The sequence below is a fragment of the Candoia aspera genome, chromosome 15 (assembly GCF_035149785.1).
Source record: "Candoia aspera isolate rCanAsp1 chromosome 15, rCanAsp1.hap2, whole genome shotgun sequence".
Lineage (NCBI taxonomy): Eukaryota > Metazoa > Chordata > Lepidosauria > Squamata > Boidae > Candoia > Candoia aspera.
Window position 1 is genome coordinate 16,596,125 of NC_086167.1, and position 27,136 is coordinate 16,623,260.

Below are 27,136 nucleotides of genomic sequence, written 5' to 3' on the forward strand. Positions count from 1 at the left end.
ACTGCGCACCAACGGGCGAGCCGGCCAGCGGACGGGCGGGCGGACTAGCAGGATGGCGGCGGCCCCGGCTCCGGCTGCCCCAGCCCCCGGGTCGGGGCGGCGGGCTCCAGGCGCGACGTCCGGGGGTTCGTCTGCCCTGCGCGCCCTGGCTCCCGCCTCGCTGCTGCTGCTGCCCGCCGAGGCCGAGACCCGGCAGCGCCTCCTGCGCACAGCCAAGAAGGAGGTGAGTCCGGGCGGCCCCGCGCGCGCGCGCGCGCGAGAGGCCACCTCGCCGCTCCCCCACCGGAGCAGCCCGGCGGGCGGGCGGCGCGGGGAGGCCCCGGCGGGCGGGAGAGGCGGCGGGCGCAGGGCCCCCGAGCAGCCTCCCGTCCTTGCCCTGGCCGGGGCTGCTCTCCTCTCGTGCCCAGACCCCTTCCTCCCCCCGACCCCGAACGGGCCTCCGGTGCCCCCAGCCCGGGGTTGCGAGGGGCCTGGCGGAGAGGGAGGCACGGCAGGTCGAAGCGGGGCTCCTCCGAGGGCCCCTCGCCGCCGCTGCCCAGCCCGCACCTCGGGAGCGCCAGGCCCGCTGCTGCAGGTGCTTGCGGCGTGCTGCGGCCCTGGCCCGGCCGGCCCGGGACTTCCCTGGCTTGGGGCCTGCCTGCTTGCCGGACCTGCTCCTCGCGGCTGGCGGGCGGCGCGGGCGGAGGGAGCAGGCTGCCGCCGCGGCTCGTTGCATAAGCCGCCGCGGTGTCTCCGCCGGCAGAGCTGACCGCCTCCCGGCCCGGGCTGCCGGCCGCGCGAGCAGAGCCACCTGCTGGCCGGTGACCGGGAGAGGGGCTCCCGCGACGCTCCTGCAGCTTGGGCTGCCCGGCCTTGCCCGCCGCCCTCGGAGCTGGGCGCAGCACTCTGGGTGGACTGCGGCTGGCCAGGAGCAAAGACCGGCGGCGAACTTGGCTCTCCCGCGCTATGCCTGGTGGCGGTCAGGCAGGCAGTTCTTCCCCGGGGAAAGGGGCGGCCGGGGGTGTGTGGGGCTGGGGCGGCGGGCCTTAAGTTAAAGGAAGACCGATTCTGATTGCACCCGAGGAACAGGGCAGTGGGTCTGCGGAGCTCACGCCTGGCACGGGAGTTCAGGCTGGCCGGGGGCGGGGGCTTTACTATGGATTCCCGTTGAGGTTGGACTACTGCTCAAAGGCCCGCCAGGCTCCGTGACTCTATTCTACCAAATCAAAGCATACTTCAGATAGTAGCCTAACTGGCAGGCTGGCCGAGGCAGGTGCCACGGTTGCCTGCCTGCAATCCTCTGGGTGATAGACTGCCTCTGTGGAGGAGGAGGAGGAGGAGGAGGAGGAGGAGGAGGAGGAGGAGGAGTGGGGCTAAGGTCCTGACAGCATCTCTCCAGGCGGGTGATATGATTTTGAAGCAATCAATGGGGAAGAGCGTGGGTGACTTGGAATTGTAACCTGGCACTGATATATACTAGTTTAAAAATTTTTTTTAAAAGGGGGTTGTGTAAAATGGACAGGCATTGAAGCGCATGCTGATGGGTATCATTTGACCCTGAAGGTTAAATGTGCTCAGGCTGGCAAGCCAGGATGAACCGTGGCTTCTTAGCACCTAAACTTGAAGTTCCGTCTACTCTGGATGCAGCATCTCTCAGCACCCCCTTTGCTTCCGTGCTTTTGCGGGACTGCAACCATTTTGTTCCGGGCCAAGTTGGCACAGAAGAAACCAGACCAGGAAGAAGCTCCCTCAGTTGCCATGGCAGCTCTACCCTGGTTATGAGGGGGATGGCGGCTGCTTCGCTCTAGGCTGAGCCCGAAATGCCCGGCTGGCAGTCTTGTGGTCTCCACGGGGCTTTGACACAGCGCTTGCCATGCTGCCTCTGCCGCCTAGTTTTAAATGCCTTTTAATTCACTGGCCTGCCAGCTATGAGCCTGCACTATTTTTATTCATTCATGATGAACCAGGCACATTGTGCCTGCTCTGAAGGCCTATTCTTGGCTTCCCTTTTCTGGGGCGTTATTGATTGCCAGGAAGTTGGTCTGCAGCCATCGATAATGTCCGTCCACCTGCTTGAATTGTGGGCTTGAGGCTGGTGGAGGGGTTGGCGGATGGGGATTAATTGCCACCGCAGCCCCTCCAGCTCGCTGGCTGCCAAGCTCGCGTTGCGTGGGCTGCCAGTCGAGCTTCAGGGAATTGTTGGTGAACCCAGCGTAAAGCTATGTAGTACTGGGTCTGCAATGTTTTAGTCAGTTGGTTTGAGTGATTGATGAAATGATCATTTAACTCACTACAGTTTTAGCTGGATACCAGGTTACACACATTCATTTATTTTTAATCTGTTCAATCGTGTCCGATTCTCGGAGACTGCCTGGACAAGTCCCTGCAGTTTTCTTGGCAAGATTTTTCAGAAGTGGTTGGCCATGGCCTCCTTCCTAGGGCTGAGAGAGAGGGACTGGCCCAAGGTCACCCAGCTGGCTTTGTGCCCAAGGCAGGACTAGAACCCACCGTCTCCCAGTTTCTAGCCCAATTTATGTTTTTAGTTCTTCTGAACCTGCAGGGGGTAAGCCCTATTAGAATCTGGCCACAGCCTCTCTTCAGATAATCCTCCTTCAGCAGGAGACAAAAGCTCATTCTTACAGGATTGCATCTTTGCCACCAATTTATAGCGTCCTTATGTGCCACGCTGTTTTCCAAAAGATCCAGGGCGGCTTTGGAGGTGACCTATCGGAACTGTAGTCCAGTTTAACATGGAGAATTTCCTTGTCCTGTGGGCTATTTACTGTACAATGAGCTCTGTTTCCCTTGGATGGAGAAGCAAATGAGGCTCCTGGATCCAGTGGGGATGAGAAGAGGCTGGTGAGTCTGCACGGCTTTGATTATTAACCAAGCCCAGAAGACTAAGAGATTGTGAGAACAGCTTTGGAAAGAAACCAAAGGCTCTGAGGGCTTCTGTGAAGTTGAAACAGCGTCTGGTGCCCTTTCGTCTTTTTTGAAGATGACGGCTGCGACTTTTGCTGAACGAGCCTGCAGGAGGACGCTGTGCCAGACAGAAAGGTCTCTTCTTCCCCAGTGTGGTGCCTAAAAGCATTTTGGGGAAAGGTCCATATCCCCGGTTGGAGTCATGCTTTTCCCATCCAGGCATGTGGACTCTGGGTTTGATCATGTCGGCCTGTTTCCACGGCAACAGCTGCTTTCTAATGAGTCAGCACCAGTGTACGAAAGGATCCGCGGCCCTGGAGTGCCGGCAAGTGCGACGCTAGGAGTGGGAGAGGATCTGGAGCCGTGCGTCACCACTCTCCATGCATGTTGAAAATTCTGTGATTCCAAGGGGCGTTGAGAATTGGCTCTAGCACGCCAAGCTATTTACTTGCCAGCCCCTCTTGCACCAATCCCGCTTTCCATGTGTGCCAAGGAAATACAGGGGTTGGTGGATGTGTGGAGGCTTGAGACCCTGGACAGCTGCTTCTCCTCCCTTACAGCTTGTGCGACAAGTGCTTAAAGCCTCGCCTTTAGGCTCTGAGCAGCCCTTTAATGCAGAACTTGGGACCTCAGTACTCCCCCCCCAGACCATTAATGGTCTTGCGAGTTTAGCTCTGTTGGAAATGGGAGCGTCTGTCCTTAGGTGTCTCCTTGAGAGAAGGTGGAGAACCAGCTTCGTTTGTTCCACAGTGGGGTTATCGTCTGCATAATGCAGAGCAAACAGTGACTCAATGGCGGGAATATTGCAGGTGGCATTCACTTCCTTTCTTTCCTTTTTTTTTTTTGATTAAAAGGATCTCATTAGTTCATCTGCAGGGTAGCTTTTAGGCTCGCCTCTGCAGGATATTGGAGTTACAGGTGGCTGACAGCTTATGGATAGATTTGAAGTGGGACTTCACATGCACGCCATTTGTTAATCAGGACAGCAAAAGGCTGGGAGAAATGCCCATTGAAAATCAGCCTTTGCAGGCTGGCTAGGCCAAGGACGCGCCAGCGTGAGTCTGGCTGACTTTAAAACGCTAAGCCTGGCCCTGCTGCCCTGTGAGCCCAGGATGTAGAACTCGCATGTTCAGTTGCATTTGCTCTGTCTAACAGCACCTTTCCTGACCCAACATTGTGTGCTTCGACTGCAGCCAATCTGGGTCTCGGGTAGGTTTAGCCGGAGTCACAGAAAAGCCAGGAGCACTTCCTCTTGCTGCTCTCTTCAGAAGGGATCGTGGCTTCTGAAAATAGAGAGCCTGTGTAGAACCCAGGTTGGCTTTTCAAATTGCCCCAGTCCCCCCAAAGTGCAGAAAGAGGGGCTCAAGCATTTGCTGGTGGCTGCTGGTGCCCCCGGGCTACAGTGTTGGCATGCCTGATCTGCCCTGACTGATCACAGGGCCACAACTGGGGGCCATCAGGGCCACAACTGGGGGGGGGCAACCAGGGCATGTGCCCCAGGCGCCACACTGGTGGGGCGCCAAAATGGGTGCAGAATCCATGTTTGCCCCGGGTGACACAGACCCTAGCTGCGGCCCTGCCTGAGGGGTCCAGTAGGCAGAGATGGTGCAGAAAAAACCCAGGATATCTGGCAATGTGGGGTCCTGGCCCCAACCAGGCCACCTCCCTCAGGGTTGTGTTTCCTTTTTAAGGGCAGAAAGTAACCGGAACTGTTACTTTTGGAATGCCAAAACCAGTATCTAGCAACCTTGTTCAGGTGTCAGTTAATCCATAGCAGAGCCAGCTGAGGAATGTGGCAAAACCTCTCTGGCGAGGTTCAAGGTGCTTTTGGCAGAACAGAGAAGCCGTTCTGTGGGATGGACAAGCCAGCACCCACCTGTCCTAGCTGAGGTGCACCAGGCTTGGGAGAGGTGCTGATGTATTGTATTAAATACTTATAAAAATATTTTTTTAAGGTGAGGCTAACAAAGGTCATAACTGGGGTTGCAGTTTTCTTGGAGGGAAGCACCTCGTGTCTGCAAAACAGTTGTGCTGCTGCTGAAGGGCACCGTGCGGGTTTTCTGCAGGGAAGGTCTCTGTGGAGGCAGCCTGCGTTTCTGTTAATGAAGCTGGAAAAATCCCAGCTCTCAGTGCGTTCTCTCTGCATAGCAGCCACTGACCTTTGGCTGGAAGTGACACAATCCCGGCTGCAAGACCCACCCCATGGGGAAAGTGATCAGGCTGGCCTGAGGCTGGCAGGTGTCTGACGTTTGGAACCAAGAGCCTGGGCCTCCTGGTGGATCCCTGTCTGGTCCAACAGCCTGGTTCCTTCATGTGGCTTGTGAGATACTTGCTGCTGGGAAGGGCTGGAGAAGCCATTGCTGGCCCCTCGTGCCTGACCTGGAAACCCTGGGCCTGGTCACCAGTTCCGCTTCCTGCCTGCTGCCTTTCCCTCAGGGTTGTTTTGACAACACCCTCCTCTCTCCTGTGCTGCCTCTTTCGAGCTTTCCAGACGGAAGGAAGAATTCGGCCTGATGGGGAAAATCAGGGCCTTGGCCTCAGGGAGGGGCTGCTGGGGAAGCTCTAAGGCCATGGGATGCCTTGGGATGCGCTCGCTCTTCCTTTTTGCACTACGGTTGCCATGGCAACATGAAGGGATGCTGTCCCTGGAATAAATGGCCAGTGATTTTTAAAGGGGTGAGGTTGCGAAACCTTTGTGAATGGATTTAACTCAACTCAGGCCTGCAGCGAAACTGCTGTTTGGACTCCTGGCTTTGTCCTTCAGCGTCATTCAGAGCCAGCCCATCAGGTTTCACTGTGTAAGGGATGGCCGGATGTTTCCCCCCCTCCCCTGCGTTGGTTTTCACGTGCTGCGGAGTGGCTCCATGGGGCTTGCCTGGATGCTGCAGAAACCAGGCCCAAAGTGCCCAGGTACAGCTCAGGTGGCTCTTCGTAGGATTGGGACTTGAGGCTGCCAAAGGAAGGAGGGGTTGGCTGACTCTTTCATCTCCCTTTCTGCTGCTTAATGGGCTGGCTTTACATCCCTCACGTTCCCATACCACCGCATACTGCAGACCGTCTCAAAACACAGGTGGTTTTGAGGTATGTTGAAGTCCCTGCCATCTGGGAGGCCACCTACCCTTTGTCCCTCACCCACAAAAGATGAACATCGGGTTCTGCTTCTGGCCCATTGGCAGCTTTTGTTTTCATCCTTCCCCTCTTTTGGAAGGACTATATTTGATGCCGTTCTGAAAGATACTGGAGAGAGAGTTTCGCTGAGGTCACCCATTGCACTGTACGGTAACATCATTTGCACCCTGTGGGTCTGGATGTAGCAGCTGTGATTCCTTTGGTCAACCATGGCTTGGTGTAGTATGTGAGCTTGGCTACGGTGGGGCTTGCTTGCAGTCTCTCTCTGCTGGCGTTTTTTCACAAAGCACTAAAGAGGGTTGGATAGTAAATGATAGATTTCCCTGGTTTCTAAAGTCCTTAATTCAAATCAGGAGTTTCCTGAACCACATGAAAATTATGTTTTCTTCACTGCTGTTGCTTCACCTTGGCTGGGGCAAAAAACTGCTGTTTTTCTCTGGTTAGAATGACAGATTGGGAAAGTGGGGTTGAGGGAAGCCTGTATGAATATCTAGAGGCACCTTGGTTCTTGCCTCTCTAGTGACTGTTTTTCCTCTCAAATGTTGGTCTTAAATTTGGTTTAGCAGAGAATCTCTTTTCATTTATCAGGGAGATTTTATCTGAACATTGTTTTTTGCAGGTGAAGCAAATAATGGAGGAAGCGGTCACAAGGAAATTTGTGCACGAGGACAGCAGTCATATCATTTCTTTTTGCGGTAAGCTGGATAGATCCAGACCTCTTCTGCCCTTCCCAGCAAGAGCCCCATCAAGAAGCATTGGGGGTTTTCCACCTGGTAGGTGGGCACTAGCTGTCCCCCGAGGTCATGGCGTTGGCTGTTTCTGTACAGTCCCTGGCCACCAAGGGAAAGCACAAAAAAGCAACCCCTGTTTATTGATTGATTTGTGTAATTTACACCCCACCTGCGGTGAGCCCTCAAGACAGCTAGCAGAACCTAAAAACAACAGCTTATTCAGTTACTGTTAAAATTAAGAGTAAGGACTAAACTCATTGAACGGCAAAACGTCTGGCTGAAGAGAGGCATCTTTGCAGATTGCCCAAGTGCTGAGAAGCTGACACAGAGCTGCATTTTGCGGCCTTGGACGGCAGGGGTGTCTTCCAAGGCCTTAAGAGATGTTGTTGTGATCAGAAGGACTGCCAAGGTCTTGGTCTTCTTTGAAAGAAGATGAAAACAATCTGCAGAGCACAGCCTCCATGGAGGGGGTGGCAGGTCTTCTTTGAGGGGCTGGGGCCCAAGTCTCCAGACTGTCCAGAGGGAAAGGCAATCACCGGGGGACTGGCTGAGCGTGGTGTGGAAGGGGCCATTCCGGACTGAGCTTTGCAGAGTGTAATCCCCCAAAGGGATGTTCCTCAGCTAGGTTCCTCCTGCTCCTGGGGGTCCCCTCTCAGCTTTTGGGGCTTCTCCTTCCAGCCGCTGTCGAAGCCTGTGTCCTTCACGGGCTCAAGCGCCGGGCAGCGGGTTTTCTGCGGAGCAATAAAATCGCCGCCCTGTTCATGAAGGTGGGGAAGAGTTTCCCACCCGCTGAGGAGCTCTCCCGGAAAGTGCAAGATCTGGAGCAGCTTGTTGAGAGCGCGTAAGTCGTGGCTGCATTCTGGAAACGTGTCGGGGGAACCAGGGTTTGGGTTCAGGCACTCTGCTGTCCTGTGTGGAAGTGGTTTTCCATCATAAGCCTCTGGGATCTGGTTTCGAATTCCCAGTCTTTCCTGCAGGTTGAGGTCTCCTAGTGGCTTTCCATCCAAATCTGGCTCTGTTTAGATTTGTCCTGTGTGTGTGTGTGTGTGTGTGTGTGTGTGTGTGAGAGAGAGAGAGAGAGAGAGAGAGAGCGCCAGGTAAAACATGTAAAGAAATAGGTTAAAAAAAGAGATAAAGACACTGACTTTGGATGCTGTGTAAGCCCACAATGATGGTTTTCTCTGTCTCCTCCAAGGCGAAACCAGGGGCCTGGCATGCAGGAGGGCGCTCGCAAAGCTCAGAAGCCGCCTGGCCTGTCCCCACAAGCCGTCAAACACCTCTGGATCCGGACAGCACTTTTTGAGAAGGTCCTGGACAAAATTGTGCACTACTTGGTGGAAAACAGCAGGTGGGGATCCCCTGTCCCACCTCCTGCTGCTGTTGGCCCAGCTGCTGGCAATCCTGGGGGCTGCTGCCCTCCAGAGCCATTGGGCCTTGTGGACGGCGCGTGATCTGGGCCAGCCATGCTCTGGCAGCAGCACAGCATTCTGCAATCTGTTAAATACGGGATCAGAAAGTTAGAACTGGGGAGCATTGCCTCTTCTTCCCATGTCTCCCCAGTGGTAACCCTCTCCTGCCCTTTTCTCCCACGTGCAGCAAATACTACGAGAAGGAGGCTTTACTCGTAGATCCTGTCGATGGACCAATCCTGGCTTCTTTGCTGGGTAGGAGCTGGGGGCTGGCTGGGCATCCTGATGTTGGAGGGTGTTGACGTGGGGGGAGCTGGCTGGCGGCAGGGCCAGGGAAGATCAAGGGGGACGTGAGTCTGGGGGCACGTACGACCCAATGCAGCTCTCTCGGGAATTGGTCCTCCTCCCTTTTTCTGCACCTGCAGTGGGCCCTTGCGCCCTGGAGTACACCAAGATGAAGACGGCTGATCACTTCTGGACTGACCCCTCAGCAGACGAGCTGGTCCAGCGACATCGGATCCACAGCTCCCACTGCCGGCAAGACTCACCCACCAAGCGCCCTGCGCTCTGCGTAGGTCCCAGAGGGGCGGTCAAGAGGAGGAGGGCAGGGCTGGGAGCTGATGGTCAGCAGGGCTGGCTGCATTTCTGACCCAGGCAGCTCTGGGGGGAAGAGGGGGGATCCTGGCAAGACCCCTTGGGATTCAAAAGTGCAAAGAAAGTGATAGAGATGGAATGTGGCAAAACTCAAATTGCCGGTCCAATTCAGTTGGGAACGTCAATCTGCTTAGATCTGGGCATCCAAACAGAATTGTCCAATCCATTTGGAAAAATAATTTTGCATGGGCTTAGCATTTTTTTTTCTTTTCCTTTTTTTTGGCTTCTAGATCCAGAAAAGGCACTCCAGCGGCAGCATGGATGACCGACCCTCCCTCTCAGCCAGAGATTACGTGGAGTCACTGCACCAGAACTCCAGGGCTACGCTCTTGTACGGCAAAAACAACGTCCTGGTGCAGCCGGTGAGAAGCCAGGAAGCAGGGCCTGTTGCAGTGAGCTAAAACCAGGCATCGCGGACACTCTTCCCAAAGTGACATAAAGCCCCTCTGATGCCTTGTGGTATAATGGTGAACATCCTTTTTCCAAGCAACGCTGCAGGCTTCCTAAACTGCTAGGATCTTGTGGTGGTTGTGTAATGTGGAAAAGGGTGTGAGATGCTGAAAATTTGTGCAAGCAGCAATAGAGAAACAACATCAAAAGTTGGTCCCGTTTCCTGTTTTCTCTCTCCTGATAGCGAGATGACATGGAAGCCATCCCGGGCTATTTATCTCTTCATCAGACCGCGGATGTCATGACGCTGAAGTGGACCCCAAATCAGCTGATGAACGGCTCTGTGGGCGACCTGGACTATGAGAGAAGGTGAACACTCTTGTACTGTGTGCTCTTTCGCGTGGGTGCAAGACAGGCCGTGTTACAGCACAGCGAAAACCTCTTCAAGCTTTGGCTGTGAAAAGAATTCACATGTCAAGTGAATCTGGCTTGTACTTCCTTTCTGGATTAATAGGGTTGCTTGCCAGATGCCTGGGGGGCTCTTTGAATCCTTCAGCGATCTGGAGGGGGGGAATCACTGTTAAGGTGGCTCCCCCCACCCATGCCAGATGTTGGTTTTTCCCTTTGCAGTGTTTACTGGGACTATGCCATGACCATTCGCCTGGAAGAGATTGTCTACCTTCACTGCCATCAGCAGGGTAAGGGAGCAGCTGCTGCGTGCCTCTTCTGTCCTGGTTGTGGCAGGCCCTCTGCAGAATCCCAGGCTCTGACCGGCCGGCCATCCTAAGAGGGAGTGAGTCCCCAGTGCACAGATGCTCGCCTTGCAAGGGCTCTTGCGTCTGCACCCAGCAACGTCAAAGCCTCTGATGTCCGTGGTGCAGATCCAAAGCCTGCCCCAGGCCGTGGGCTGAACATGCCCATGGCCAGCCAACCCAGTAGCCCATCTGCAGTTTCCAGTCCTGGCAGCGGCGGGGAAATGGTCATTGCCAGGACTGGATTAAATGCATTAAAGAAGCATTGAAGTTCAGAAGAACTTAGAGCTGGGCTTTGCTTGTGGAATGATGGCCATGCTCCAGTTTTCATTTTCTGGCCTTCTAGGGGAAGCCCCCCCAAAGTGTCCTGGGATCCCAGAAGCATAACTCAGTTCCCAGCATAAATTAACTTTGTTGGGGGCCTTCAGTCCATTTCCTCCTCTCTGAAAACAATCCCCAGCATGAACCTGCAAGGAGAGCGAGCTCAGCCTTTCTCAGACTCTTGGTCATTTTAGTCACCTTCCCAGCTCAGCCGTGGGGTGCGCCAGGGAGAAAGCCCCAGAGAGCACTCGGGCCAGGAACCAGAGCAGCCAAGCCTCCCCAGGAGGCCCTCGGGGACTCTCTGAAATCCGGACTTGAGCTCCAAGGCCGTGCCAGCGGGATGGAACCAGACTTTCCTCTCTTGCCCGGGCAAAGAGGGGGAAGTGCTGTACCTGCTCCTGTCTTCATTTGGGTGCGTCCGAGCCAGTTGTGGGGAGAGGCCGTGGCCTGCTTTAGGCAGCCCGTCTCCGTTGCCTCCACTGGCCAAGCCTGCCCCTCACCTCTGCTCTCGCCCTGTGCGCTTCCTTGTCTTCTCCTCCATCTTGCCAATAGTAGACAGTGGGGGGACCGTTGTCCTGGTGAGCCAAGATGGCATCCAGCGCCCTCCCCTGAGGTTCCCGAAGGGGGGGCATCTCCTCCAGTTCCTCTCCTGCCTAGAAAATGGCCTGCTGCCCCACGGCCAGCTGGATCCACCTCTCTGGTCGCAGAGGGGGAAGGTGAGAATGTGAGTTTGACTCTGCTGGGGGGGATCTGCATGCTGGGAGCTGGGCGTGGGCAGACGGAGCGTTCTTGTCTGAATGTGCTCCCCTGCCTGCTATCCAAGATGCAGGTCCAGAAGCTGAAGCCTTTTACGTGTTGCCTGAATGCAGGAGGCAGGAAAAAATCACAGGTTAAAGGCAGAGCATTTGCTTTACATCCAGAACTTCCAGCTGGGTGGATTTCAGTTCCCAGAACTCTCAGCAATGGCTGTGCTGGCTGGGGAATTCTGGGAGCTGGTCCACGCATCAGGCTTCACATCAGATCTTGGCAGTAAATCACTAATCTCAAGATGATCCACCCTTAGTTCAGCTTCTTGCCTTGAATTGGAAGAAGAGTCGGACATATTTGAATCTTCACTGTAGTCAAGAACGAGGCCTTACACAAAACCATTGATTGCCCTCTGCAGTGCTGAGATTACAGATTTCTAAATTTTCTCAGGTGGTTTCTTTGGCTTAGCGTGCTGTGTGAGCTCAGCTAATTTTGGTCTATTCTGTAAACGATGGTTAAAATAAACTGGCTTTGCGTAATGGATGAACCGGGTCAGGGTCGGCAATGCTGAGCTAGGTGGACCAGCCACCACCGATGATTTCCAGCTGTCTCCAAGGAAGAGCTGAGGGTGGAGGGCTGAGAACTAGCATGACCAGCTGCAGCACAGCTTAGCCTTTGAATCAGCTGCAGCATCTTTTCTAGCTCTTACTGGGCTGGTGAAGATCCACAGGTTGAGCTGATAGGTTCCCACTTCTCTGTTTTGCTTCCAAAAGGGGAAAGTGTTTCCAAGACTGAAAAAACGCAACCTCCAGGGCCCCTCTGAGTCTTCAGAGAGAGAAGAGGAGGAGGCAACAGATTACGTGTTCCGGATCCTCTATCCAGGCATGCCGTCCGACTTCGGTAAGGCCTTGCTCGGGAGGAACAGGGGAAACCATTCTGCTCCTGAGGAAGAGCAGAAATTTCCACCCCAATGGTTTGTTTTCTGCATGTTAAGATAAGATACAGCTACACATTTCAGAAGCGTAATCCATTTTACTATTATTCTAATGTGAAATATTTCTGGAATTGGCTTAATCTGGTTAGCTGCCTTGAATGCTTGCTAGAGCAGGAGAACAAGGCATCGTCTGCACACATGTTGGGGGAGAGAAGGATCACTTGTGGCAAAGAAGCATGGAAGCATTTCACTGATTCAACCCAGCCTGTCAATTTACGCTCCCTTGCAAAAGAGGACAGCATTAATAATATAGAGGCTGTGAGCTTCTGCTTGGAGAAGGTCACAGTCTCTGCAGAAGAGCGGGGAGGATCAGAGAGGTGGGCTCAGTCCCCTTTCTGACCCTTTCTTTGGGGAAAACCTTAGTAATTCAAAGAAGTTTGTCTCTTCCCCCCCACATCAGCCTGCTGAAGAGAAGAAGGAATTTTTACTTACAGAAATGTTCAAATCCTTTGTGGGTGGCTTTTTTTTTACCGAGTGGGTTGGGGTCCATCTTTATGTGTCCCCTTTTCTGCTTCTTCAGCTTTTGTTAATGGCCCTTGTCTTCCCCCCAACGCTGGTGCTTCTGGGGAAGAGACGGTTTGGATGACGCGGATGCCTGGCAAAGTCGTCGTGATCCCCAAATGGCCCCCGAGCCTTCCCGGGGTGACTCTCCCTTCTCCCATCACCTTGGAGTCCAGACAGCACTACTGTAATGCTGCTGTTCGCCCACTGGGGGCACTTAGCTTGGCGGCTTGGCTTCCGTGTTGGCATCCGTGACTTGGTCACGCAGGGACCCATCTCTCCATCCCCTTGGGGTCATCCCTGGCCCACCCTTCCTGCTTAGAGGCACAAAAGCCTAGTGAGGGAAGAAGAGGCAGAGCTGGGCCTTCCACTCCTGGCAATATTGCAATTAGAGTGATCCCACCATGGAAGAAATTGATTGAATTAATTGTATGGGGTCTAATTCAGTTGACTGACTTGATTTGCATTTGACTAAAACAACCCCAAACAAAAACGTTTCTCAGATACAGATACCTTAAACAGAATTAAGAAAAATAAAAAGATTATACTTGTTGCACACCTAAATGGATTCGTTTGATCAGCCCATCAGATGGAATGAATACCACGCTATCCTTATATATTCTCATTTGCAAATTGAGGCACGAAGGTGGAGGATGGATGGAGGAGGGGAAAGCACTGGGCTCAGGGAAAGAAGACCTTCGGAGTGCCTCCCTCGTCCATTTCAGATGCCACCATGGGCCAAGCTCTTGACTTTGCAAACTTTCCTTCTTTGATCCCTGTCAGTCTTTTCCTGACTTTCGCATTCCCCTTCCTTGTTCCTCAAACACAATGGTTCTGTTTTCTTGGGCCCTCAACTCTGGCTGGTAAGACAAACCTGCTGCCATTCCCGTGCTGTCAAAAATATGGCTGCTGCTTTTGCAGTTAGCTCCCTTGGGAAGAGATACTGCTGGGTGATTCAGGACACCATATTTCGGCATGGTGAAGCGATGCTGGGCTGAATTCTCTGGCCCTGGTTGGGTGATTGCCATCTGATCATGAGCCTGGTTGAGGCCTTGATGTCTGGAACCATTGCTATGTAACAAAAGGGCTCAGCTTCATTTCACAGTCCTGGAAATCAGCACAAGTTAGCCCCCCTTAGCTCACCCTGAGTGCTCAGTTGGCTCCCAAGGAGCTTTACCATGAAGTCTAGAAATCCAGCAACTGTTTATATCAGTTATATTATTGTTGAAGGTATTTTTCCCCATAGGTATCCATAGTGGTTTACCAAGGGCAGGTAGTCCTCGACTTAATGACCATTTGTTTAGTGACTATTCAAGGTTAGAACAGCACTGAAAAATGTGACTTATGACTGGTCCTTGCACTTATGACCACTGCAGCATCCTGCAGTCACATGATCAAAATTTGGGCGCTTGGCAACCAGCATGTATTTACGATGGTTGCAGTGTCCTGGGGTCATGTGATCGCCATCTGCAACCTTCCCAACTGGCTTCCAAAAGGCATAGTCAATGGGGGAAGCCAGATTCACTTAACAACCCCAGCAAAAGAGTTCATAAAATCGGGTGTGACTCACTTAATGACCGCCATGCTTAGCGATGGAAGTTCTGGTCCCCATTGTAGTCATAAGTTGAGGACTACCTGTGTTTAAAAGTTCAGCTGTGCAGTATAACAGACCAATAAGAATGCATCAGGGAAACAACATTCTCAAAACAGGCTTGAGAGGACAAACGAAGGAAAGCAAACAACAGTGGTGTCTTTCCTTACACCAAAAGGATGGTATGGTTTAATCTTGGATAGTGTCATCCCCAACTCAGTTTATCTCTGGCTCCTGATTGGTTTGCACACATTGCAAGAGGTGAAGCACCCGCTGAAGGGAACCGGAATGGCTGGCCAGCTCCAGGGAATCCAAGGGCCAGGGGCTCCGAGTTGGCTGTCTCGGCAGCCCCTTCCGACGCAGTAGGGCTCAAAGAGGCACACTCTTACCCTGTTCCTGGTTCCAGCTGAGAAGGCTCACGGGACGTTTCTGGCTCCCCTGTAAAAGAGAATCTTGTGCTCTGCCTCCTGTGTGGTATTTCTAACGGTGTCTCCGAGCTTGGTGGATGTGTTTCCTATCGGTCCTCCCTTCCTGATGTTACCTCCAAAGCCTTGCAGAGATGATTGGGCGATGATCAAATAATTGACGTGACGCTGTCCATGAAATGAACGTCCCAATCTTTCCAATGATGCTTTTTCCTGGTTTCCTCTCTCTGCTCTTGCAATTGAGCTGCTTGTTCCCCCTCGTGCGATACTAACGGCCCGTTTCTGGCTCTTCCAGCTGCCCAGGATCTGATGGACACCCCGGGGAATGCCCTGCCTTCCATGTGGCAGCCAAGCACCCGCAAGTCCTCCTGCTCCTCTTGCACCCAGGGTGGGTCCATGGAGAGCGGCCTGTCCAATGGCTGCAACCACGAAAGGTACAGGAGCGTGAAGGTGCCTCAAGGATGACAGCAGGGAGGTTCTGTGACTGAAGGAAGCCAAAAATGGGCCACAAAGACCAAGGGTCTGCCCGGCATGATGGGGCATAGCGAGCGTCCCCTTTCCCTGCAACAAGGAAGATGCAACTTTTCCACCCCTGTGGGGCAGCATGCTGGTCTTTTGCTTTTGAGGAAGCCAGACACAACTGTAAACCGTAGACAGTGTAGGCCTGTTGAGGCTTACAGTAGCCCTGGGTGAGGAGCATGTGCACACCATGAGAATATAAGTTTTTATGGAACCACTATTGAGCGCCTCTTTTTTTTAAAAAAGGGATGTGGTGGGGAGAAAGAATAAACCACACTTTGCTCCAACTTTACTCACTCTTCAGTGCTAAGAAGCTGGTTAAAAGAAAGGGGCATCAAGTCAGATTTCCCTGCCAGCCTTCCCCTCTCTCTCCGCAGAGCCCCACTGAAGCTGCTGTGTGACAACATGAAGTACCAAATCGTCTCTCGAGCATTTTATGGCTGTGAGTATTCCCCAGGGCAAAACCGTCCAAGGCCAAGCTGCTGTTTTCCCTCCTGATCCCTCAGGGATGAAAATCCATCTGTGGGTATAATTTGCGGCATCCGATGTCCTCTTCTTCTTCCTGTCCTTTGTGGCCACTAACGAGAGTCTCTGGGGGGAGCTGTTTATGTTTTGGGGAGCCCTCTCTTCCTCCTCCCGGCTTCCTGTGTTCCAGGGCTCGCCTACTGCCGACACCTTTCTACCGTCCGGACACACCTCTCGGCGCTGGTGAACCATGACATCGTGTCTCCCGACGTGCCCTGCAATGCCAGCTTGGGGCTGACAGCGGAGATCTGGGAGAAATTTCTCCAGGACAGCACGGTACAGCCCTGTCTCCTTTGTGGTCCCTCCTCCCTCCCAGGTTGACTCTCAACGCAGGTCTTGTTTGGGGTGTGGAAATGTCACCCCACACTGGGATCTCCTCTCCTCCGTGTTGCTGAAGGTGGTGTCTGTTAAGCCGGCTGACTGGCTTTAATGTTTGGGTGGTCGTCTGTGCATGGACGTCCCCGTGGGCCCACGGGATCTCTTGGCAGTTGCAGTCACCATCCTGGGCTTTCGTCCTTGATGCCCCAGGCAGACTTTGAGGGCTGTCATGTTATGCATGTTATTATTGTCTTTTATTCTCCATGTTTTTTAAAATGTTCCGTATTCTAGTCCCCTGCTCAGATACGCTGTGTTACAGACAGCACGGAAATTAAATTCTGCTTCCCCTTCCAGCATGTTTAAGTTGAACTTTCTGTGCAGAGCTACGAGGAGAAGGAACTTCTACGGTTGGTCTACTTCGGAGGAGTCCAGCATGAGATTCGGAGATCCGTCTGGCCTTTCCTCCTGGGCCACTATCGGTTTGGGATGCCGGAAGCAGAGAGGAAAGAGGTGAGCCCAGCCCAAAATGTTGACGGCTCCAAGTTGTTTCTAAAAGTGAAATAAGTGACCGCTCTCCCCACCCTAGTAACCCTTACCTAAGATCCAGAGGAAAGGGCTCGGACTCGAATCCTCCTCCTCAGCTCCAAGAACCGTTCTTCTTCTTGGTTCTCCTTCTGGGGTTGCTTGGGGGTCTTGGCGTGCTATTCGCCCGTCCCTGTTGCCGGCAGGTGGACCTCCAGACTCGGGCCTACTATGAGCAAACCATGGCTGAATGGCTGGGCTGCGAGGCCATCGTCCGGCAGCGGGAGAAGGAGTCGCACGCAGCAGCCCTGGCCAAGTGCTCCTCGGGGGCCAGCCTGGACTCTCACGGGGAGTCCCCGAGGCACCGCAGTTCCACCATCAGCAACGGGGTGAGCATCTCCAGATGTTTCCACCAAGAGAGGCTTTGCGTAGTTAACTGAACGCAACAATCGGGTTTTGGCTGTGGTGCTGCCCATTTCCTTATCTTGCCCATGTCTGAAAATGTGCCAGCTGGGGCCAGATGTCCTGCTGGAGCCTCCTCCCCCGCCCTGGTCCCCTCCGCCCATCGTGGGGTAGCCCTTGGGCGTGTCCAGGCTAATGTCCGCTGCTCCCTCCTCCCTTGCAGTCCTCTCAGAGCTTCAGTTCTGGCCCGCAGAACCTCAGCCGGCTGCAGAGTGACTCCAGCAGCAGCACCCAGGTGAGGGAGGGACCCCTCCTTCCTAGGGTGAGCTGGGGGGGCGGCAGTGCCTCTTGTGGGAGCTGCGGAGCACCGCCGGCCAAACAGTTCCAGCCCCGGCTTCCCTTACTGAGGGGGACGGGCTCTTTAAGAGGGAATTAATCATCCCACTGGCCTGAGGCTCTTGACAGGCCGGGGCAGCCTCCTGTTCCACCCCAGAGCAGAGCTGGGAACTGAAGAGCAGCGTCCCTGTTTGCAAGCCCGTTCTCTCTTTGGAAAGGAAGCACCAAGCTGGCCGTGTTCTGGCTTCGCTCCTGTTTTGCCAGGTATTCGAATCTGTGGACGAGTCGGAGCACACGGAAGCAGATGTCAAGCTGGATGCCGGCCAACGAGTGACCCTTTCCAACGGAGGGGTCCCTGAGGCTGGGTCCTCCTCCCCCGACTCCGGCCATCCTTCCTCCCAGAATTTCTCAGTCACCTCGGCCTATTCGGAGCGGAGCTTCAGTGCCGAGGATGGCGGGCTGGAGGGGGCGAAAGGGGGGGCAGCCCAGACAAGTGGGGAAGGTGGCCCCCCTGCCGTGGAGAGCACCCTCCTGGAGGGCAAGGGGGCAGGGGAGGGCCTGCAGGGCCGTCTCGAGGGGGACTTCTCTGCTTCCCGGAACTTGGACGCATTCATCCGGATGGGTGAGGCACTGCCGGGGAAGGAGGGGGGCTCCCTCCCCATGGCTGACCGCTGGGTCAACCACAGCGCAGAGCAGCCAAGCTCAATGGGCAGCGAAGACGACCTCTCAGAAGAGCCTGAGATGGAAAGCCTCTACCCGCCACTGGATTCCCACTCGCTGGCCATCACCGACCTCACCTTGAGCGAAGTTTCCCCCGTCTCCTCGTCTGGGGTTACTTACTCTGTGAGTTGAGCACCTTAGGGCTGTGTTGCATTTCTTTGGGGAGGTATTGGATATTCTGTGGTTGCTTTATATGCTTCTGGTCTTTCCAGCCACAGGGCCTTCCCGTGGGCCTTCCTTGTCCCCTGGAAACCACGACACTGTGATTTAAGTAGTGCCAACGCAGCGTGTTCAGGCTGCAGCTTTGGTGATGACCCTGGTGCTCTGGAAAAAAGTTATTTTAGCACCATGAATGGTCCTTGAGAGGACCGTTGCCCTCCCCGCCTGCCAGAGTTCCCGGAGAGGGAGCGATACTGGAAGCCAGGTCACCTCGGTAGCGCCCAGGGTTGGTCTTTGCACAGTCCACACCAGCGACGCTCACCGGGTGCCACCGTGCCCCCTGTCAGTGCATCTCCCCCCCTGTGACTCCGTAGCCAGAGCTGCTGGACCTGTACACCGTCAACCTGCACCGTATCGAGAAGGACGTGCAGAGGTGCGACCGGAACTACTGGTACTTCTCCCAGGCCAACCTGGAGAAGCTGCGGAACGTGATGTGCAGGTGAGGCTCACCTGGGGCTGCCCCAGGCTCCTCTCGAGGGGTTCTGGTACTCTCTGCAAAGCTGGCCGCCGGCAGGGGCTTGATCAGAGGAAGGCATGAGCACATAAAGCGATCCTAAAAGCGGAGAAATGCAGAGGTTTTTAGACGCTTCACTCTCTCCAGCAGAAGAGGGGGACACCTTTTCTAAATTGGTGCCTGAAATAGTTAGAAGTTGACGATCAATAATGATAATAGCTATTATTATTTCAACATCTGCCAAGTGGGTCAGAGACATGTTTTGATTTAATCCTTTTTTTTGTTTTGTTTTAAAGAAAGCATGGTTAGCTACCTGAGGCTCCTGTTCTGATAGATTCCCTCTTGCAGGCTCCCCTGGTCTGGAGATATCAGAAGCAGCATCTTTTCTGTACTAGCCTCCATCTTGGGTTTTTTTTTCTTTTTAAAATTCATTGTATTGTTTTGTTTTCCTCTGGATTGGTCTAGTAATATGGTCGGTTCTTCAGGAAACTGCTTGTGTTGGATTGTTACTTGATATTATGCTGTTTTCCTTTGGGAAGTTTTAACTTGGGAGCTGTCTCGAATTCCTTTTTTTAAGGGGGGTGTCAGTTTTCTAAGCAAACGACACAGCTCTGCAGCACCCTGATTCAGGGGCGCTAGGAACTGGAGCCCAAAATGCTAGAGTCCAAAGGAGCATGCTTTGAGAGGGAAGTGGAGGTGCAGAATTGGGGGTCTCCAGCACAGAACCTAACCCTCCCTCCCTCCCTCCCCCCTGATGAGACTCCAATACTCGCCCTGCCTGATCTTGTGGCAGGTCCCTCACAGCGTCTCCTTCCTTCCTGCAGTTACATCTGGCACCATATCGATGTGGGCTATGTCCAGGGGATGTGCGACTTGCTGGCTCCGCTGCTTGTCATCCTGGATGAGGGTGAGTTGGTTTGCGTCTTTCGGCTGGGTTCCCTCGGTGGCCTGGGGGCTGGAGAGGTCCACCCGCGGTGAACAGTTATCCATTTGGGATCAGAAGGGCTCCAGTAAACAGTCAGGAGGCTTCCTTAGACAGCAGTACAGGAAGTCCTCACTTAATGACCACAGTAGGGACTGGAAAACTGGTTAAGTGGTGCAGTCATTAAGTGAGTCACCACGTGACCACACTTGCTTTTATGACAATTTTTATGACAGTCGTTAAGTGAATCCAGCTTCCCCAGTGGATGTTTTTTGCCATAAAATGGCAAAAAAGGTTGCAAATCGCGATCACGTGACTTCAGGATGCTGAAACTGGTTGTAAATGCAAGCCGGCTGCCAAGTGCCCAAATTGCGATCACGTGACTCTGGGGGTGGTGTGACATTTTGTGAGAATTGTAAGTGTGAATACAGGTCGTAAAGCACTTTTTCCGAGGCCATCGTAACTTTGGACTGTCCTTAAACGAACTGTCGTTAAGCGAGGAGTACCTGTAGAATGAGTAGGAGAAATGACCAAAAAGGAATGACTTTGGGGTCCTTGGACCTGGGACAGGCGTGAGGAGAGGAGAGCCTCTGTGCGGTTCAGCAGGCTCTGGTGTCCGGGGAAAGCAAGACCCCTCTGGCATCCGGGGTGGTGGGCTGGGGCCGGGGCTCTGTGCCAGCAGCAGGGAAATGGGGTGGTGGGAGGAGACCCTGGACTATCCTCCTTTCGGCTGCTTTCACAGAGGCCTTGGCCTTCAGCTGCTTCACGGAGCTCATGAAGAGGATGAGTCAGAATTTCCCCCACGGAGGAGCCATGGACACCCACTTCGCCAACATGCGGTCCCTCATCCAGGTGCGGGCGGAGAGGGGGCTGTTTCTCACCAGAGGCCCTGCCTGGCCTGGCCTGGCCTGGCCTGGCTTTAAGGGGCAGGGCGCCTGTGTGTCTGAAACAGGCAGCTGTTCAACAGGAGAAGCTTCTGGTGGGAAGGGCGCCCTGTGAGCTGCCCCAGGCGGGAGAGAGGAGGGGCTTCGGTCCCTGCTGGGCATCCCAGCGGGAGAGTCTGGGGGGAAGAGGGCTTGTGGTTGCGTCTTGGGGGGGGCTGCGGGCCTTGCTGCCCTCTCCCCCCAGACCCTGAAAGAGGAACGTGCTTTTCTGGCAGATTTTGGACTCGGAGCTCTTTGAGCTGATGCACCAAAACGGGGATTACACCCACTTCTACTTCTGCTATCGCTGGTTCCTCTTGGACTTCAAGCGAGGTGAGGGGCACCAGGGCAGACGGCATGCCAGGAATTGGGGCAGAGGTCCGTTCGGGGCCAGCTCAGGGGAGGGCGCTGGAAGCGGGCCAGGGGTGGGCAGGTTGGGGACCCGGCGTGGCTGCAGCGGCAGAGCCTGGGCTGCCACCTGAAGCTGCGAGGCCGCTGGCTCGGCTCGGCATGGCTTATCCCGTGGGCACAGCAGCTGCCCCGTGTCCCCCTGAGGGGGGTGTTGTGTCCTGTGCGCTCGGCAGCCAAGCCTGGGGTTGGGGGTCGGGGGGGCGGCTCCTGGGACAGGCACAGGGCCCGCCGACCCCCACGGCTGCCGCTCCCCCCCAGAGCTGGCATACGAGGACGTCTTCGCGGTCTGGGAGACGATCTGGGCCGCAGCGCAGGTCTCCTCCTCCTGCTACGTCCTCTTCGTTGCGCTCGCCTTGGTGGAGGTGTATCGGGACATCATCCTGGAGAACAACATGGACTTCACGGACATCATCAAGTTCTTCAACGGTACGGACCCGGGGGTCTGCAGAGCCTGCGGAGGATGCCGCCCTCCAGCATCCCCAGGGGCCCCCAGGCATGCTGCCGCCTCAGGGGCTTCTTGGCTTGGGTCTGCTCTGGGCTGAGGGCCCCTGCTCACCAGGAGACCCTCTGCCTGTCGGCAGAGAGAGGGGCGGCCCCATTTCGGCTTAGCCAGGCTGGGATCTGGTGCAGCGTAAGAGGCCCCAGAGCGAGCCAGCAAGCGGGGCCCGGTTGGGAGCTCAACACACGCCCTTGGCTGTGGACCCAGAGTGGGCTTGCATCACGTTTGCGGGCTGGGTGAAGGGCAGCCCTGGCCTCAAAGAAGGGGTGCTGGGTTGCGTCGCAGGGCGCGATCCATAGCTCCCTGCCAAGCCCCAGGCCATCGGCACCAGTAGCGGTGCTGGTGGAAAACCGGGAGTCTTGAGGGGAGGGGCTTTCCAGAGGTGGGTGCTGAGGGGCTTCCAGACCTGACCTGGAAAGGGAGAGAGTGGGGCTTTGCTGAGGCTGGCATGACGGGCCCGCGGGCAGGAGAGAAGCCCGGTTGCCTTCTCCTCAGGACCTTCTCCCACCTTTTCCTCCCGCTTCCCCCTCCTTTCAGAAATGGCTGAGCGGCACCACACCAAGCAGATCCTGCAGCTGGCACGGGAACTCGTGTCCAAAGTCCAGACGCTCATTGAGAACAAGTGATTCGGGAGGCCCTGCCCTGCCCTGCCCTGTCCTCCGAGGAGGAAGACCACCTTCACTCACTGGCACATGGAGGCTGAAGGGGGGGCCGCGGGGATAGGATGCCCTGGGTCCTGGAAGAGTCTTCCTCAGGGTCCCCCTGCCCTCCGGAAAGGCAGCAGACCGCCTGGCCTCACCCATCTGCCTGGGAGCCAATCCTGGCACTTAACCAAAGAACTTGGCCCTTCTGTCCCTCCGTGGCCAGGTGGGGAGGGCTTTGACCTGGTGCAAACCTTCTTTCGGAGGAGGGGACGGGGGCTTTGGAATGGTGACAGGAACTGACTGGTCCTTGTCTTCCTCCCCTTTCAGATCTCCCTACTGCGCGCGTGGGTTGGGGCCACTTTTTGCCAAGCAAAGGACTTCCCCCCCCGCCGATCCTGCCCCACCCCAGCGGAGAATGCCCGGTTGACTGCGGGCTCTTGCAGCGCTCGGGGGAGACCTTGGGCCAAGGCAGCCCTTTGGGGCGGGGGGACTTCTCCGCCTTTGGGACTGGGCCGCTGTCTGGGGCTGTCTCGGCCTGAGAGCTTCTCTCAGAGTCTGCTGCTTCCCTGCACCTTTTAGGGGGGGCGTGTGCCAAACTCCTGCTACCGTACGGACCAATGGGCTTGCTCTGCTTGTGGACTTGGCTCCTCCGGTGCTGCTCTGGCAGATTCCCGGGCCTTTTCCTTCCGCAGGAAGGCTGCTTGGGGACTGGGGGCCTCTCGGGGTCTCCTGCTCTTAGCCGAGACCTTCTGCCCTGGTCCCCTCCCCGTCTTTCTGAGGAAGAGCGCGCGAGAACCATTTCTCCAGCCAGAGGAACTTCATCTTCTCTGTCTGTGGTGGCCGTGGGGCCGCGTCCATCAGAATCCGCCCCAATTCCGCTTCAACGTCACTTTCTGAGCAGAGTCCAGCCTCTCTGTTGCCCTTTGAAGCCCTTGCTTATTCCATGGTGGGGAGAGCAGCCCCCTGGGTCCTGCCGGAGCCCTGCCTCGGCCTTGTCTTCCTGGCCGGCTCCAGAGTCGCCAGTTGGCTTCCTTTCGGTGGGGGGAGGGATGAATCGTGGATGGCTTGTTTTTGTTTTAAACTCAGGTGTTTTTAAAGGGAGGCGTGAGAAGCTTTTGCTTTTGGGTTTTTTTTAATTTTTAATTTTTATTAATTTAATTTGTCCCTGCCCATCTCCTCCCATTGGGGGACTCTGGGCTGTTTACAATAAAATAATAAAACAACGAACATACAGTATAAATATGACATATAAATATATCATTACTCTTAATAAATAAATATAAAAATAAGAGTGAAAATAAGAATGAAGTCCAAGTGGCAGAAGAATCCGATACAGCCCGTATGTGGGAGGAGCGGTCTAAGATACCAGCTATCCCTGTGTGGAACTACTCCCCTCTCCGCCCCAAGCGAGGCGGCTGGATCAGAATCTGCCAGAAAAAGCATCCATTTGGGTTAAGCAAGGACCTTCATTTTTGCTGTGAAAAGGCTTCCTGCAAGCCAGAAAATGCTCAGCCATAGCTATTCCCCGACTCCCTCCCTCCCTTCCTTCCGAAGGACCACTCCCTTAACAGTGCTGCAGTTCTGCGTTGGCTTCTTATCTCCCCACTCCATTTTGGGGAGGGACAAATAACGAAAAAAGGAACTCTCAAGAGCTGCTCCCCGTCTCTCTTGGCTTGTGTGTGTGTTTGTGTGCTTCTGGGTGCGTGTTTGGCATTGTCTGTCAAACCTAGGCAGAACATTCTGGCGTTGGCGACGTCCTGGCAAAATGTTTGCTGGACTTCGAAGGGAGTGAGGGTAGGTCCACCTCTCGTTGCCATTTCTGGAACTGCTGCAAACATTTAACTGGCTTCCTTCTGCCAATCCCAGGGAATTTTAGTTCAGAGAATGGAAGTGGCTCTTCCTGATGACCTCCAAACTGAATAGCCCAGGGAGGAAATTACTCATTAAGTTGCAGAAATGTTCTCCCAGGTAAACGTCTTTGGGCTAATGATGGGGGCAGGAGGCAGCGTCTCTTGCCAAATTAGCCTCCGTTTGGACTTCCATAAACTTCCTCAGTAAAACACTTGATGTTTCTTGTGGTCCTTAGAGCAGCGAGACCATCTCAGTAGGAGGTGGAGGCGCAGCCTGGGCGAAAACACAAGAAAATCCTGTCCAGGCTACACGGTCCATTCTGGGTGACCTTTTGCCCTTTGATTCTCCCCACCCCACTTGTACAGAAAAGGGAGCATTTAGAAACCAAGATTCCCAGATCTGAAACCAGTTCATCTTTTAAAAAACTTTCCCTGTGCCTTTTTTCTGGGATATGGGTGGGCAAACAGATTTTAAATAATCATTTGGAGACCCAAAAGATACACGTGTGAATGTGCATGTGTGTAAATGTGCATTTTAATTGTGCTGGGCTTGGGATATTGCTGTAGTGATCCTTCTTTCTTAAAAGCACAATCCTGAGTGAGCAATCTGTTCCTGAAAGGTAAATCTTGTCGCTCTCGAACAAGAGAATTCAGCCGGGAGTGAGGTCCCTTTCGTAAATGAGGCTGCTTGAGGATGGTGCCCTCTGGCCAATGGGGATGAGGTTTTTTTAGGCTGGACGTGATGCCAAAGTAGAGGCCAGCTGTGAATCTTGGGTGCCTGCCCCCCTCAGTCGGTAAGGCGGCAGGTGAGCTGTTTATAAAGGGCCCTCAGCACGGTTCCTGGTGTGGGATTAGCACCGGGTTATTTCCCATGCTTCACTTGTGGGTGCCTGGGTGTGTTCACAGAATGAGGTCAGTTGAGAAGCTCCTGGCCTTTGGAATGACTCTTTTATAGAACTACAGTCTCTCCCTAATGGTTTCTTTCGTTTCAAAAGCCAGCTGAGGAGACGTGCCTGGTCCTCGCTGCCCACATGGCCAGAGAGTGTACTGCGGCCCTTTGAGAGTGGGACCCGTGTGTGCGTGCATTTAAGGGACACAGTTATACATGCAAGGGAGACCTTACTTGTATGTGTTCATTAATTCTGCATCCTGAAGTCTGTGTGCATGGAGCCTTACGCAAACAGGCGTATTTTTTGTCACTGTTTCAAAATGTATATTGTAAACATTTTAGCAGGAAATTGTCTTGTATATAGCTTTATATTAAACAGATGACTAGCTCATGCCTATATACGTGTGTGCCTGTGTCAGCAGGGTGTACACGCCTAGGCATACACACACGCATAGATGCATGCATAAAAAAGATGCCTCTGATTAAGCAGGGCACTGTGAGAGCTTTGCCTCTAAGACCTTTGGGTGATCTTGGGGACATCCCTCCCTCATGTGTGTGTTGGGGGGGTGAGCGAAATTGGTATTTTCCTGGCTTGCTTCAGGGTCTGCAGAAGAAAGTGATTTGAGGAAAGCTTCCCCAGCTTATAACATTACTGTTTGTTTTTATACGAGGTGATACACTACTCCCCGCAAAATATCCTGGAACAATTTACAAGTTGTGCAGCATCAGTGTCACCGGGAGGTGGTTTCCATGTTCTGAGCAGCCTTTTGCCCCACGATAAATAACCACCTGTCAGGTCAGCCTGGCTGTTCAGGAGAGGGAGGCAGCCACTCCCTTTCCTTTGCTGGCCTGAAAGGGGCACAGATTTATTTAATGTGCTCTTGTATTTTTACTCCCGGGGAGAAGCGTGTGCTGGCTTCTTGTACCTCGGGCATCCAAATAATTAGGCCTTGGGGGCTGCATGCTTGACTTGCAGGGCAGGGAGAGGTGCTGCTCTCTCTCGGATAGGGATTGCCTTGGCTCAGCCTTGTGATCCCTGACCCCTTTTTCTACATTTGCCTTAAAATAAAACTAATCCAATTTACAACCTGTAGGGTTGATGGGCAGGACTGGAAATTCCTAGGGGAAAAAAGCAGGGAGGCAAGACAGTGGTGGGCACCCGCACCTTTTTAACAGCGAGGCCGGTAAGTCTTGAGCAAGCAATTTCAGTTTCATCCTTGCTTGCTGTTGTATCCTTGTATTGAGCACACTTTTGGGTGATGTGGATTAGCCAGTTGGAGCATCTGAAAACTGCTCTTTCAGCAACATGGATTTCTTGTGACTGTGGACCTGGGTGTGCAAAAACAACTTCCCACTATGGGGGTTTAGAGATCCAAGGTTTAAAGCGGACAAGGCTCGGATCCTGGATTTTCACCTCACAGAGAACTGCATTAGCACACACACAGATCTCCCCTGTATTGGACCTGCCCCACTTCTTTCCGCGTGGGCAGAAAAGGCCACCCTGCGTAATTGCTGTGTGTCCTTGGGAGGAATGGGGGTGAGGAGCCTGTTTGCATTCTGGATCTTGCCCTGCTGACTAGCATTGACTTCTTTGGCAGGGGGTTTCTAAAGATTAAATCAGGGGTTATGTCCTGAAATTGTGGGGCAGGGGGCTCAATTGCAGCTGGACCCCCCCATTCTGGAAGTTGATATGCAGGTTGGGGGGGCTTTTGACTTCTCCAGCACCCAGAGCACCCAGCAATGCCAGGAAATTTTCTGGAAGCAAGAGGAAGAGCTGTGAATGTGTAGTGACTGCTGCCCAACACAAAGTGGCTGCTACTTGTGTGTGTATGGTGTGCGTGTGGGCTTATTTCATCTAGAAGTGCCTCCTGGCATCATAGCTTTTATGGTTCATGTTTGTCGGTTTAAAAAAAATGCTGCTGAAGATTTTTTTAAAAACTTGTTTAAATTTTGCCCTTGTTCCTTGGTTGTCCTTAACTGAATCATGCTTTGAAATTTTGTTAATGCTGACTGTGATTTGTGTCTGTGGGGCCAGAAAGAAAAAAAAAAGGGGAAAGTTATATATTCTTTATGGTTCTATGTATTTTCAAATCAATAGTAAAAAACAAAAAGCAAAGAAGTGGTTGTTTGGTGCGGCAGTTGCGTTCTGCAGGCCTTTGAAGAGAACTCTGCCCGGGCCATGGGAGCCAGGATGAGACCAGAAAGAGGGCGCTGAGCAGGCGCGGTGGGGTAACTCTGCCCCACCAGCCTTTCCGGCTTGGCCTCCAGACGGGCCCGACTCCAGTTCCTCCTCCGTGGAGCTCAGGCACCCCCACCTGCCCAGCAAGATGGACCCTGTGGAACTGGCCCGCCGACGCTGCCCTGAACGACTTCTGCATGGGAGTTTTCGGCTTGCTTTGGGTTGGGGTGCAGTGACTCGTGCCGAGGGACAGGCTGTG

General features: G+C 54.0%; 1 protein-coding gene across 2 annotated transcripts; it reads left to right on the forward strand.

The window, feature by feature from the left end:
- On the forward strand, nucleotides 1–26,817 carry SGSM1 (small G protein signaling modulator 1). Of its 2 annotated transcripts, none has more exons than XM_063315923.1 (24): nucleotides 1–223; nucleotides 6,650–6,725; nucleotides 7,440–7,602; nucleotides 7,957–8,109; nucleotides 8,358–8,425; nucleotides 8,596–8,741; nucleotides 9,055–9,186; nucleotides 9,459–9,583; nucleotides 9,845–9,912; nucleotides 10,843–11,003; nucleotides 11,808–11,934; nucleotides 14,841–14,979; nucleotides 15,442–15,506; nucleotides 15,720–15,865; nucleotides 16,289–16,417; nucleotides 16,636–16,818; nucleotides 17,055–17,126; nucleotides 17,432–18,010; nucleotides 18,421–18,545; nucleotides 19,385–19,467; nucleotides 20,225–20,334; nucleotides 20,642–20,738; nucleotides 21,075–21,242; nucleotides 21,853–26,817. In XM_063315923.1, exons 1-24 carry the CDS (start codon nucleotides 53–55, stop codon nucleotides 21,939–21,941), a joined length of 3,375 nt encoding a protein of 1,124 aa, XP_063171993.1. In that variant the 5' UTR covers nucleotides 1–52; the 3' UTR covers nucleotides 21,942–26,817. The 2 variants fall into 2 exon arrangements, with proteins under 2 accessions (XP_063171993.1, XP_063171992.1); XM_063315922.1 differs by having other exon boundaries at nucleotides 2–223; nucleotides 10,840–11,003.
- The last annotated feature ends 319 nt before the right edge of the window (nucleotides 26,818–27,136 follow it).